This window comes from Erythrolamprus reginae, chromosome 6, assembly GCF_031021105.1.
Source record: "Erythrolamprus reginae isolate rEryReg1 chromosome 6, rEryReg1.hap1, whole genome shotgun sequence".
NCBI lineage: Eukaryota > Metazoa > Chordata > Lepidosauria > Squamata > Dipsadidae > Erythrolamprus > Erythrolamprus reginae.
In genome coordinates this window covers 63945832-63960223 of record NC_091955.1, presented here as the reverse complement: position 1 = coordinate 63960223, position 14392 = coordinate 63945832, and the positions used below count along the sequence as shown (strand labels likewise).

The 14392-nt window shown below is 42.1% G+C and overlaps 1 protein-coding gene across 3 annotated transcripts in view; it reads right to left on the bottom strand.

Annotated features, from left to right (window-relative positions):
• Positions 1-14392, bottom strand: part of RANGAP1 (Ran GTPase activating protein 1) — a 38486-nt gene that overhangs the window by 16175 nt on the left and 7919 nt on the right. For all 3 annotated transcript variants that reach the window (XM_070756078.1, XM_070756076.1, XM_070756077.1), the window contains 7 exons: positions 12687-12746; positions 10708-10887; positions 9465-9599; positions 7448-7606; positions 6833-6946; positions 4445-4544; positions 1733-1817 (listed from right to left, as the gene is read on the bottom strand). In XM_070756078.1, the coding sequence (XP_070612179.1) occupies positions 1733-1817; positions 4445-4544; positions 6833-6946; positions 7448-7606; positions 9465-9599; positions 10708-10887; positions 12687-12746 (833 nt within the window). The remainder of the gene's footprint in view (positions 1-1732; positions 1818-4444; positions 4545-6832; positions 6947-7447; positions 7607-9464; positions 9600-10707; positions 10888-12686; positions 12747-14392) is intronic.

The window sequence follows — 14392 nt, the reverse complement described above, 5'->3', positions numbered from 1 at the left end:
AGCGAGGGAGGCGTTGGAGCAGTTCGCGGTGCCCTGGCGGCAGTTCCCTCCGCTTTGACGGCGCTGGTCCGCTCGCTCGTCCCCGCAACCGACCCGTTTCCCCAACACGCGTCTGGAGGGGAGGAGCCGCTCTGCGTAGTTGGGCAGCCCTGCCTGCCGGAAAGGAGGCGGGCGAAGGAGGGCGCAGCTCCGCCCGCCCGCTCGGCTCGCTTCTACAACTTCGGACCAGCGCCGTCCTTCGCCTCGCATTTCCGGGTTGGCGAGCCTGGATTGTTTTTCCTGCGAGCGCTGGTCCCCGCTAAGCCTTCTGCGCCTGACTCGGCGAGGCGAGAGGGAAGAAGGAAAAGTGCAAGTGGCTGCGGAGCGAAGGACGGATAAATGCCTCCCGGGCGCTCCGCATCCACTTGCGCTTCTCCTTCTTCCCTCTCGCCTCGCCGAGTCAGGCGCAGAAGGCTTAGCGGGGACCAGCGCTCGCAGGAAAAACAATCCAGGCTCGCCAACCCGGAAATGCGAGGCGAAGGACGGCACTGGTCCGAAGTTGTAGAAGTGAGCCGAGCGGGCGGCCGGAGCTGCGCCCTCCTTCGCCCGCCTCCTTTCCGGCAGGCAGGGCTGCCCAACTGCGCAGAGCGGCTCCTCCCCTCCAGACGCGTGTCGGGGAAGCGGGTCGGTTGCGGGGACGAGCAAGCGGACCAGCGCCGTCAAAGCGGAGGGAACCGCCGCCAGGGCTGCTGCCGCGCTGCCGAGCAGATCAGCTGCTGGGCGGCCGAAGAAACCTTCCCTGGGTCTTCCCGACTTCACCCTGTCAATTTGGTGAGTGGAGGCAGGAAACGGCGGGGGGGGGGGGGTATGTAAGACATACCCCGAAAGTAAGCCCTAGTGGGGCTTTTGGGGGTAAAAAGAAAGTAAGACACTGTCTTACTATCGGGGAAACACGGTAGCTAGAAGCAATGAATTTGAATTTTCTGCATCTGTTGCCAACTAATCCTTCAGATTTTTGCAGCACAAAATCTAGTAGCCCTAAGTTCATAAACGACCATAATTTACAGAAATAAATTGAAGAATCCAAGATAATAAATGCAACTTGTCAAATAGCAAATATTTGAAAAACAGACAAGTTTCTGATTGTTCCAACTGAAGAATATGGTGCGCGGGGGGTGGTGGGGGGTGGCATACAACAGTTCACTTTTTTTAAAAAAAAAATCTTTCCAATCTCAAATTTTCTTACTCCAAATTGGAAAGAATTGTGGCAGCATGTGGAACAAAATGGTTTCCAGCCCTGGAGTGTAGCTCAGACTGCTTGCACCCTGAAGGCTGGAGAAAAGGCAGAACAAACAATACCAGGCATAAGTGTATTTCCCCACTTCTGCAAAGCCACAGTGTAAATTAACCTTAAACCATATTACACAACAGCTGCACATTACACTTTCATTTTTACTATTGCGGTTTTGCTGAAAGGCTCTTAAATGAGTCTTGCAGCCATAAATATTGATTATATTAAATAAATTTCACAGTGTGTATATAATACACATATTTACCTAAGAACCAAACATCCAGGGCAAACAAGAATATTATTATCTGGTTTAATAAGGGTCCTGCAGTGAAATTTAGCAAATTAACAAAAGTGTTCGTGAACACTGAAGTTAATTGCTGCTGAATAAGTGTTTATTTTGCACATTAAAAATCATTTAGCAATTGAAATAGCCAATTATTGGAGGCTCGGTTAGCATCCTACCTCAAGGAGCCTAGGATCTCTCCCATATTGAAGCCTTCAAGGATATCCCGGATCTGTTCACAGCCTTCTTCTCCAAAACTATTGCCTATGACAAGGATAAAAGCATATATAAAGAGACGTATATATATTTTAAAGGTTAGTTTGAAAAGCTCTATGTTTCTGTATAGAGAATTGAATAAAACCACAAGCTTTAGACCATATCTGAATGAAAAATGCTATAACCGCCTTCTACCGCACGAATCCCAGCGGCTGATAAGGTCCCACAGAGTTGGCCTTCTCCGGGTCCCGTCGACCAAACAATGCTGTTTGGCGGGCCCCAGGGGAAGAGCCTTCTCTGTGGCGGCCCCGGTCCTCTGGAATCAACTCCCCCTGGAGATTAGAACGGCCCCTATCCTCCTTGTCTTTTGCAAGTTACTTAAGACCCACCTATATCGCCAGGCATGGGGGAATTAAGACATCTCCCCCAGGCTTATTATATTTCACCTTTGGTATTTATGTGCTGTATGGTTTTTAATTGCTGGGGGTTTTATATATTTTATTATTAGATCTGTCTCATTGTTATACTGTTTTTTATTGCTGTTGTGAGCCGCCACGTCTTCGGAGAGGGGCGGCATACAAATCTAATAAATAATGATAATAATAATAATAATATTGAAATTAAAGCTGATCATTGTAAAGTCTTTGAAATCAATTGACTCAGGTAGGATGGGCAATCTGTGGCCTACGCACCCTTGCAGATTACATCTTTTTGTTCTCCAAAGTCCATGCTGCCAAGATGGCATATGTTTGATTTCTTACCAATATTCAGATTAAAAACAAAATGATGTTAAAGTTTTCTGGTGTGTTTAACATAGCTACATAAGTTTTTAACACTCAAGGTCCCTGACTCTTAACACTCATAGGAACCTATTCATTGCCACTTTTGGCTCAAAATACCGTATTTTTCAGTGTATAAGACGTACCTTTTTACCTCAAAGAAGGGCATCAAAAACTGGGTGCGTCTTATACACCAAATGTTGCATGGGGGGGGGAATTGGGCGGCGGTCAGGGGCGGCGGCGGCCTTCCCGTAGCCCTGCATTGGCGGCTTTTTATGCGGTTTGGCACCTGTCTGCCACCATGGCCACCAAAACATGAGAAAGATACGGAGGAGCTGCCGCCGCCGCCATTTCTGCTCAAAGCCTGTGAGGAGTCATTGCTGCCACTGCTGGCCACCACCGGACGCCATTGCCAAACTGCGTGAGAAGCCGCCATCGCCGGACTACGGGAAGGCTGCTGCCACTGTTGCTGACCACTGAGAGAGACTGACTTCTCTCAGCAGCGGTGGTAGCAGTTTTCCTGTATTCCACTGGCGGTAGACGATCTTCAAAGAGAGTGAGAAACATCCACAAACTGGAGGATAAAACAGGACAAGCCTTCTCCATTTCCACCAGTGGGGACTCTGGTTCACCCTTTCCCGCCCAGCAGTTTTCAGGGACTGCTAGGCTAAGAGTCAAAACCGGGTGGGCTTCCCTGCTCATCACCTGCCAGACTCTGGCTTGGAAAACCTCCCTCGCCGAGAGTTGCACTGAGTGGGACACCTGAGACTAAGGGTCTCCATCCCACCCCATTGATGGGCCCGGAGGGACCCTCCTTACCCATCATTTCCAAAACATTGGTGGCCTTAGAGCCAGCGAAGTCAAGGGAAACAGCTAAACGGAGAGAATCAAGCGGCGCAGCCACACGCCGGAAAGGGGTGAGGGGGGAAGGGGAAGGAAATTGCCCTTCCGTTTGTTCTGTGCAGAAGGGATTGGAGTGACGTCCTTGCTCCCCCGCCCCCTTCCACAGGCCGATGCTGGATGAAGCCTGCATCTGAAGAGCCGCCACCACCTCCGCTGCTTGAAGCAAGCCACCTGATAGGTTTGAAGACCAACTTTCAAATTTGAAGAACCCTAAGTTAGGGGTGCAAGGATCTTCAAACCTGTAAAGATTAAGGCTTATGGACCTCAACTCCAATTCCTTGACTGGTGGAGGAATTCTGGCAGTTGAAGTCCACAAGTCCTAAAGTTGTCAAACTTGAAGTTTGTAAAAAGTGTACATGGTTTTAAAAAGTGGACATGATTGTAAAAAGTATACTGCTACACTGGTATTTTATTAAACAATATAATATCACACCATTTAGTTCAAAATACTTTTTTCCTTGTTTTCCTCCTCTAAAATCTAGGTGTGTCTTAAACACTGGTGGGTCTTATCCACCGAAAAATATGGTAAGTTATTTTTCTTTTTAGAGAAAAGCAAGTTATTCTGGCCAATTATTGGGTTTGCACAAACGCAGTAAGTGCCCACAAAACATAGGTATCAAATTAAAGCTGTTCCTATCCAGCCTCTGAGAAAAAGTCAGTAAATTTATCTAGGAATAGGATTTGCATAATCTTAAGAACTACAGTGAATCTTGTGGTCAATTATTACTGAAATTGCATATTTGGGAAACAAGAAGACCAGGCATCCAGTGGCAATTGATAAAAGGAAGAGAGGGAACAGATCACTAACTGAAAATCTGTGGAAAACTAACAGGGAATGAACTTGAGAAAGAGAAGGGAATTTAGTTATAAAATAAATTTATAAATATAGATTTAGGTATACATTGGCTTGACATAGCCAGTCAAGAGTTTGGTTGGAGATTTTAGCTACTGTAAAAAAAGCATTATCAACCACAGCACAATCACATACAGTACCATTGAGCTCTAACTTCTCCAGCTCTGACTTGTCCTCAATAGCCTCAACAACTATAAGTCCAGCATCTATCTTGATCTCACAGAAGGATAAATTGAGTTCCTAGAAAGCAGAAAGTAAAATTTCTTGAATACTTGAGCTAGGAAGAATGCAAGAAACATTTTTAAATGGGTTCATGGCATCTATAATTCATATCACCAAAGTCCTAAAAAACAATTCAGAAACAACGAAGACAGCGGCAAGATGCCTGGATTACAAATAATGATTTCTGAAGACCGCTTTGGTTGATTGACTGCTTGGGTTGATTTTATTTTTGATTCACTACTTTTTAGTTCTTGGATGTATAAATTTTGTTCCTGGATGATATGTGACATAAAAAATGTGACTGCAGAAAACTCCATTCTTATCACTAGCTTTCAGGAAATGTATTTTTTTTCCTGCTTTTCTTATGACAGAAAATTAAACAATCTGTGCTTCACAACAATCCTTACTGTGAGTTGCCGAAGCTCTGATTTATATGCATGTAAATACGCTACTCCTGGCAAATTATTCAACTTTAGTATTTTAGAAGTTACCCATCCATATTTTAGAATAACATGTCCTTCATTCCAATTTAATATAAATAGACGATTCTCTAACTTCATGATTCTCTAACATCATCATGTAGCTTGACAAAACTGAAATGTTCTTGGTGTTTTTAACTTGATTTCCAACTCGTGACTGTATCTTAAGCTGTAAGATGGATGGCAACATTTTTAGGATTTAAAAACCAAAATTTTAGCATTTTGGACCAATATTCTCCAAGTGGTTTCTTAAAATACAGTGGTACCTCGAGATACGAGTTTAATTCATTCCGGACCTGGGCTCTTAAGTCGAGCAGCTCTTATCTCGAACGACTTTTCCCCATAGGAATTAATGTAAATAATTTTAATTGGTTCCAGCCCTCAAAAAACTCACAAAGTTAGTCTAAATTATGCAGAAAGGCATGTTTTTAATGAAGAAATGTACATGTACATATAAATGAATAATGAAGTTTCTTTCACTTAACTTGTAAACTTTCTTAAACTTTTAAATTTACATATGTTCAACTTCTCTGCCACCCAATCCTGTAGGACAGAGGTCCCCAACCCTTTTTGCACCAGGGACCGGCTTTAAGCGATCAAGAGAGGAATGGGTGAATGAATGGACGGAGGGTGGGAAGGAAGGAAGGAAAGAGGGAAGGGACAGGAACAGAGGAAGGAAGCAAGAAAACTTATGAAAGGGGAGAGTAAGAGAGGAATGAGTGAAGGGAGGGAGGGAGGGAAGAAGGTGGGAAGGAGAAAGAAAAGAAGAAATAGAGGAAGGGAAGGTAAAAGAGAGAAAGAAAAAGAGCAAGAAAGAAAGCAAGAAAGAAAGGGGGAAGGGACAGGAACAGAGGAAGGAAGCAAGGAAACTTATGAAAGGGGAGAGTAAGAGAGGAATGAGTGAAGGGAGGGAGGGAGGGAAGAAGGTGGGAAGGAGAAAGAAAAGAAGAAATAGAGGAAGGGAAGGTAAAAGAGAGAAAGAAAAAGAGCAAGAAAGAAAGCTGCAAGCACCCCCCCGAGCCCCCCAGGCCGGCTGCAACCTTTTAAAACACGCGCGCCGCTTCGCAGCTGTCTCCTGAAGCCGAACGCGGAAGTTAGCGTTTGGCTTCAGGAGACAGCTCCTTGGCGCTTGTATCTCGAATTTGGGCTTGTAAGTAGAACAAAAATATCTCTCCCCTCCCAGCTCTTATCTCGAGTTGCTCTTAAGTAGAGCAGCTCTTATGTCGGGGTTCCACTGTACAAAAATGCATGTATTTCATATTTATATGATCTCTAATACCAAAACGTTTACTTACAGGAGCAGAAGCTATGGTCTGGTCTTGCCCTAGCCAAACACTTCCGGACTTCTGTTGCCAGGGAAGCGCTCGTTTTTGCGCTGCTGGGATTCCCCTGCAGCATCACAAAAACACAGAAGTCCGGAGGTGGGGTTTCCCATGGAGGGGAGCCTCAGGGGAATCCCAGCAGTGCAAAAACGGGCGCTTCAGCTGGCAAAAGGGGTGAGTTTGGGGCTTGCACGCATTAATCGCTTTTCCATTGATTCCTATGGGAAACATTGTTTCATCTTACAAACTTTTCACCTTAAGAACCTCGTCCTGGAACCACTTAAGTTTGTAAGACAAGGTATCACTGTATTCTTATTGTGCCTAGAGAGATAAATATCTGCCTCTACCTAGAATTGAACTCAGAGTCTCCTGATTGTGAGGTGAAAGCTCCATCTCTAGGCCACGGCACCACTCACCCAATAAGCATATTCATGTCAGCCATATGTTAGTCTGTCTCATCACATACATAGCAATATGCAAAATAGGATTCAAGTATGATCAATACCTTTAGTTTATGAAGGCCTTCGCTAACAGCTTCAGCAATAGCAACAGCACCTCTTGAACGCACCAGGCAATCCCCAAAGTTGATGGTTTCTACTTGACGGAGTTTCTTGAGAGTCTGAATAAAACGAAGTAAACAATGCAGACTTAATTCAACCAAGACAGAAGTGCTTCCTTTTAAAAATATAAGAGAGCTGTACTGAATCAGATCTGATGCACCCAGCATTTCAGAGGAGCTCATAAACAACTACAAGTGCTTACTCGTCTGGGTTCTGCCAGAAAGTTAGAGGCACACTACAACTATAGATAAAATGGTACCCTAACTCTTCGTGATTTTCTCTAGTCCCACTTTGAATTCTTCCCAGAGATGGTCAATTTTTTTATTTTACATTAGCAAATTAAGCAGTTTTTCCCAAATCCTCCCCCGCAATTACTATCTCACATGCATTAACATATAAGCAAACTTAATGTACACTGGCAAAAATTCAGATTGTTTTCTCTTCTCTAAACAATCCATTTTACTTCACAACTGCTGTTCTAAATTTGAATGCAAATCACTATTAATGTGGAAATCAGTATTAATATGAAATGTATGACAAAATTATTGAAAAATGCTTACTCCTGCCATAGCCAGAGCTCCCTTGTCAGTGAAAGTGTTGTCGTTCAAATTAATCACTCTCAGCAAGGGATTGACAGCAAAGGCCTCAGCTAAAGCTGTAATTCCTTGATGATTGATTCCATTCTGTGGCATATGAACGTCTTCCATAGTCCCAATAACCTGAGGATCAAGATAGCAGAGAAGGCCATTGCTCAAAAGAGGTAAACTCATTGTTTCCTAATTACTACAAGTATCTCTTTACTCTTCAAACATAATAAGGCAAACATTACTTATTCGAATCTAAAATAGCAGAGTGTAGAAACTATTTCAAGCCCTAGAGTTTGCTTCTAGAGATTCGCCAATTGGAGTGCAATGCATGTTCATTTTTAATAAAATTGTTTTCAAAAACATTAAGTACAACATTTCGTTTCTTTTTGTCATGTAATTTGTATCATGAATACAACTTTGAATTTCCTGCCATCTTTCTCAATAACTTTGTTTTTGAGAAATTGGCAAGAAACATAAAAATTGCAATCAGGTGACTATGGAGATGCTCAATGACCAGAACACTAGGATTGATCATACATACATTTATGCTGTCATATCTTTGAATAGTTGCTGAACAAATGGTTGGAACAGAAGTACTATCGGTAAATTGAAATATGACACAGATCAATAGGTTTCTATTCAAGTAGGGCAGCTGGGCCAAATTTTTTGCACTACAATAATCACTTATACTGTAATGATGGCACTTTTTTATTAATATGCTATCTCAATTTATTGAATCCTCCAAATATATTCAGAAAGTGGCTGTTTCCCCAAAGAAATAGACCACTACTACAAAAGCCATCAGCACCAACAATAGCCATCAGCTAGTAAGAACATAATGTACAACAAATCACCAACACTCCGCAGTCTGCATTGATTGCCGATCAATTTCCGGTCACAATTCAAAGTGTTGGTTATGACCTATAAAGCCCTTCATGGCATCGGACCAGAATATCTCCGGGATCGCCTTCTGCCGCACGAATCCCAGCGACCGGTTAGGTCCCACAGAGTTGGCCTTCTCCGGGTCCCGTCAACTAAACAATGTCGTTTGGCGGGACCCAGGAGAAGAGCCTTCTCTGTGGCGGCCCTGACCCTCTGGAACCAGCTCCCCCCGGAGATCAGAACTGCCCTCACCCTCCTTGTCTTTCATAAAGTTCTTAAGACCCATCTCTGCCGTCAGGCATGGGGGAACTGAGACATTTCCCCCGGGCTTATACAGTTTATACATGGTATGTTTGTGTGCATGCTTGCTTTTAATAATGGGGGTTTTAGTGGTTTTTAAATTATTAGATTTGTTCTTACATTGTCTTTGTTATTGTTGTGAGCCGCCCTGAGTCTATGGAGAGGGGCGGCATACAAATCTAATTAATAATAATAATAATAATAATAATAATAATAATAATAATAATAAATATTCATGTTTTTTAGAACACATCTGACCATAGTTCCCTCTAAGCTGAGCAATGAGCAATCGCTCACTTAAAAATCATCAACTCAGAGTTTTCCAAACCTGCCCAGAAGCCGAGAGGGAAAGAGTGAGAGGGAAGAAGAGAGAGAGGAAGAGAGGAAGAGAGAGAAACAGATAGAAAAAAGAGAGGAAGGAAAAGAGAAAGAAAAAGAATGGGAGTAAGGAAGAGAGAAAATCAAAATCTAGTTTGAAACTAGCTCAATTATTTAAGTGGCATTTTGATATTGATAGAGTTGCCCTATTATGAGCTCACTGTTATAGACACACAGTACAGTATTTTATTTTGAAATTCTCTGAGGCAAAACAGGGTGGGTTTTTTGTTTGTTTGTTTGTTTGTTTGTTTGTTTGTTATTTCTGTGCCGCCCAGTCCTGAAGGGACTGCCGCTCAGACACTATACTTTTCCGCCCACCCACCCACCCCCAAAAAATTAGAGGGAACACTGCATCTGACCAAAGTCAGATTTTCCTTCCTATTTGCCAATTATACATAACTGTTTAATGGGATACGATTCTTATACTAACTGTGAATGCCTCAGCAAGAGCAGTTGCACCATCATTTTCCAGGCGATTCCTGCCAGCCATAAATACTTTCAGAGCCAATGGCTTGCCTTGAGTAGTTGATTTTCTGTGACATTCTTTCAGAGCTCCTGCTAAAATCTTAAGAAAAAACAATGTTGATATTGTTAAGGTGTCAAGTCACCATGCCTATAGGGAACAAATCACATAAACTGCAGTTTTATATATACATGATATGGACACTCTGCTGGTAACATTGTGCATTAGTAACATTCCCAATTGTAACATAAAAAAGAGTAATTTTGGTCATGAAATTGACATGAATAAATGTACTGGACTCAACTCAGATTTTTCTGAGGGATACACGGTGACAGATTCTTTATCTCTTAACTAGAGTTCCTTCTGACAGTCTCAAAATGGGTGAGCAGTGTGGTCGGGCGGTAGGAAAAGCAAGTAGGATGCTTGGCTGCATAGCTAGAGGCATAACAAGCAGGAAGAGGGAGATTGTGATCCCCTCATATAGAGCGCTGTTGAGACCACATTTGGAGTACTGTGTTCAGTTCTGGAGACCTCACCTACAAAAAGATATTGACAAAATTGAATGGGTCCAAAGACGTTCTACAAGAATGGTGGAAGGTCTTAAACATAAAACGTATCAGGAAAGACTTCATGAACTCAATCTGTATAGTCTGGAGGACAGAAGGAAAAGGGGGGACATGATCGAAACATTTAAATATGTTAAAGGGTTAAATAAGGTCCAGGAGGGAAGTGTTTTTAATAGAAAAGTGAACACAAGAACAAGGGGACACAATCTGAGGTTAGTTGGGAGAAAGATCAAAAGCAACGTGAGAAAATATTATTTTACTGAAAGAGTAGTAGATCCTTGGAACAAACTTCCAGCAGATGTGGTTGGTAAATCCACAGTAACTGAATTTAAACATGCCTGGGAAAAACATATATCCATTGTAAGATAAAATACAGGAAATAGTATAAGGGCAGACTAGATGGACTATGAGGTCTTTTTCTGCCATCAGTCTTCTATGTTTCTAGAATATTCTAGGACAGGACAGGAATACGCCAATATACTTTTCATTAGAGTAAATGATGTTGACTTCCCCATCAACTTGGGAGGCTTTGTAAGACAATGATCTATAGCAATACATTATGCGTGTAGAAACAAATCACAAGGGAAGCCAGAAGTCAAACATTCTAGTTTCTATTTCATAAAGATCCAGGAAATGATTTTTACCTTGCCACCACCAATACCCATGCCACAGTTGTTTAGCTTGAGTTCCTGCAGAGTAAAACAGGTAGGGCTCTTCAGCAATGCCTCAAATCCACGGACTCCGTCTGGTCCAAAGGCATTATCACTCAGATCCAACTCTACAAGTTGGCATCCAGCAGAAATGAGGGCTTCTCCAAGAGAACTCTGACAAATGATAAAAGGTAGAATAGATTTCTCCCTTTACAGAAGATATTTTGCTAAAATGCAATACTTTTTTTTTTTGCTTTGTGATATATCATTTCATGTTATGAAAAGTGGAACATACTTTGTACAGAATCCCAAAACTTTTCAAATAACACTATATCTAAACAAATTATATAATATGTGATAAAAAGAAAAAACTGATAGGAAATTAAACCGATAGGAAGGTGTCTTTATACAGGAATAAGTGCCAAATGAACTTTTCTTTGAGTAATCATTCCTAAAAATAGACTGGACTTGTGAATAGACTTCACTTACCATCAGCTGAGCTGAAGGCTCCTTCTCATTCACAAAATTTAAAAAATATGGAATAACAAATCACATCTTACAAATTCAGTTTTCATTTAAAAACATATACAGTAGAGTCTCGGTTATCCGTCCTTCAGATATCCAACACTCTGGATTATCCAACATGGTGGCTGCTTGGGGGTGTGGCTGTAGGGCATTTCCACGCCCCCCCAGACACGCCCCCAAACATGACAGCCACAATGGGGATGCAAGCTGGGAGGAGGGAAGCGAGTGAGAGAAAGCGGAGGAGGGAAGCGAGCGAGCGAGCAAGAGACAGGGACAGAAGTGGGCGAGCGGAAGAGAGAGAGCCAGGGACGGAAGTGGGAGAGAGAGATGGGGACGGAAGCAGGAGAGAGAGGGGGGGGACACAGAAGTGGGCGAGAGAGAGAGAGAGAGACAGAAGCGGGAGAGAGAGAGAGCTGGGAACAGGAGAGGGGGGGGGGAGAGAGAGCCGGGGACAGAAGCAGGTGAGCGAGAGAGAGAGAGAGCTGGGGGCAAAAGCGCGTGAGTGAGACAGCTGAGGAGGGAAGCAGTACAGTAGTCTGGATTATCCGATATTTCAGCTATCCGACTATCAGCCCGCCGGTTTATGTCGGATAACTGAGACTCTACTGTATTCACCTATCTCCTTAACCTGCTTAGAGAAAGAAGGCAATTTATTCAGTTTACAACATGGGTGTCAAACTCAAGGCCTGGGGGTTGGATCTGGCCTATGGGGTACTTAGATCTGGCCCACAGGGCTGCCCTGGAAACTGGGAACAAGGGTGAAGGAGTGGCCTGCGGTGCCTCTGCCAGAGAAAACAGAGCTTGCGAAGACTGCGGGTGGCCTTCCTGAGCTCAGATTATGCTGGCATCGGGTTGCAAAAGGGCACTGCAGATGAAAATGGAGCTTGGGAGCCTGTTTTCGCTCAGACAACTACAGGTGCCCCCAACACGAGTGATGTTGAGCTGGCCATGCCCACCCTGGCCATGGTCACCCCAGCCCCGAGATCAAACACAACCCTGATGCGGCCCTCAATGAAATTCAATTCAATTCATTAGATTTGTATGCTGCCCCTCTCCGAAGACTCTGAGTTTGAGTCTGACACTCCTGGTCTACAACAATATTTCAGAAATATTTGACCCATACCACTGCCTTCAACTGAATTAGACCTACTCCAATTAGCAATAGCGTCAGCCCATGATGTTCTTTGCCTTTCTACTGAGAAATATCTTAAACTGGAAATAATAAAGAACTGAAGCTGAGACTTTTTCACAGATTCTTATACATACTATATTAGTGATTTGTCACTAGTCTCTAAATGTTCTTTTGGTTGGTCCTTGCTTCCAAACCTCTGTAAAAAATCAGCATACTGCTGTCATTTTGATCACTAACCTCAGATGATGCTCCCACCCTGTAGCATTTTTAAAAAATCTCATGTTAATAATAGTTAATAGTTACATATTTCACGTACCAAAGCAGTGGGAATCTCAGATCTCAGTCTCCCGGTGAACATATCACTCCAATGACACCTCTAGAAAAATATATATATTTATATATTACACATGTTAAAAATCATGGAAGACACCTAATAAACAGTTTATTTTGCTATGATGTTTTTGGTGAATGTACATATTGCAAAAATGATTATATCTGAAAACTAAGAAGCTGGCATATTAACCAAGTTCCAAAGAGTGCATAAATTTATCCTGTGTGCTGAAACATGGAATCCCAGTTTACTTTATTTTAGCAAGCATCGAATCTAGTCATAATTTCAGAGAAGGATTAAATGCCACCAACTCCAAAACATACTACTTCTACCATATAAAGTGGCGGCTATCAGAGAGATATATGACAGAGTGTTGAGAGTTAATGTTATTCAGAATGTGAAAATAATTAAAAACCTATAAAATGTTTCTTATGCTTGTCATCCAAAATATTCTTCAAACACATCAAAGTTATAAGAAATTTAAGGTACAATTTCATTATGGAGGCATCTGTAATATGGTAAATGATTTAGCTTTACTAGATAAATGGTCAAGCAATGGAAACTGCAGTTTAATGTTTCCAAATGTAAAATAATGCACTTGGGGAAAAGGAATCCTCAATCTGAGTATTGTATTGGCAGTTCTGTGTTAGCAAATACTTCAAAAGAAAAGGATTTAGGGGTAGTGATTTCTGACAGTCTCAAAATGGGTGAAAAGTGCAGTCAGGCGGTAAGGAAAGCAAGTAGGATGCTTGGTTGCATAGCTAGAGGTATAACAAGCAGGAAGAGGGAGATTATGATCCCGCTGTATAGAATGCTGGTGAGACCACATTTGGAATACTGTGTTCAGTTCTGGAGACCTCACCTACAAAAAGATATTGACAAAATTGAACGGGTCCAAAGACGGGCTACAAAAATGGTGGAAGATCTTAAGCAGGGGTCCCCAAACTTTTTACACAGGGGGCCAGTTCACTGTCCCTCAGACTGTTGGAGGGCCGGACTATAAAAAAAACTATGAACAAATCCCTATGCACACTGCACATACCTTATTTTAATGTAAAAAACAAAATGGGAACGTACTATTTGGGGGGGGAAAGAAGTCTGAGATTCATATATGTTTATGTTTTGTTTTTAATTTTCTTTTGTTAACATCTGATTGGTTATACAAGGTTTTCTTGGTTTATAGAAAAATATAGAAAAATATTTATAGAAAAATATATAAAGAAAGAAGAAAGCACTTTGGCATAATGGTTAAGTTAGAAATATAATTGGTGTTGTACTTTTAGAAGGAACATTAAGGAGGGAATTTAATTAAAAGAAAAGTATGTACCTGGATCACAACATTAGAAAAAAAAACTTTTGCAACTTTTTTGATGATTGATATTAGTTACTGACAAAATACTGCATTTTATTCAGGGAAAATTAGATGGTACATTGTATTGTTTGAATGTATGTTGAGAGAAATTTTTTAAAAAATTTACACCGCCCCCCCAAAAAAGTCCTTCCTTCCTCCACCCCTCAATTCATTTCATTCTTCCTTCCTTCCTTGTTCCCTCCATTTCTTCTTCTTTCCCTCCCTCCCTCCCACTTCTCTTCCCTCTCCCTTTTTTTCCTTCTGTCTCATTTGTTTTGTTTCCCTCTCCCTCGTTCTTTCCCTCCATCATTTTCTCATTTTTCTCTTTCTCTCTCTCACA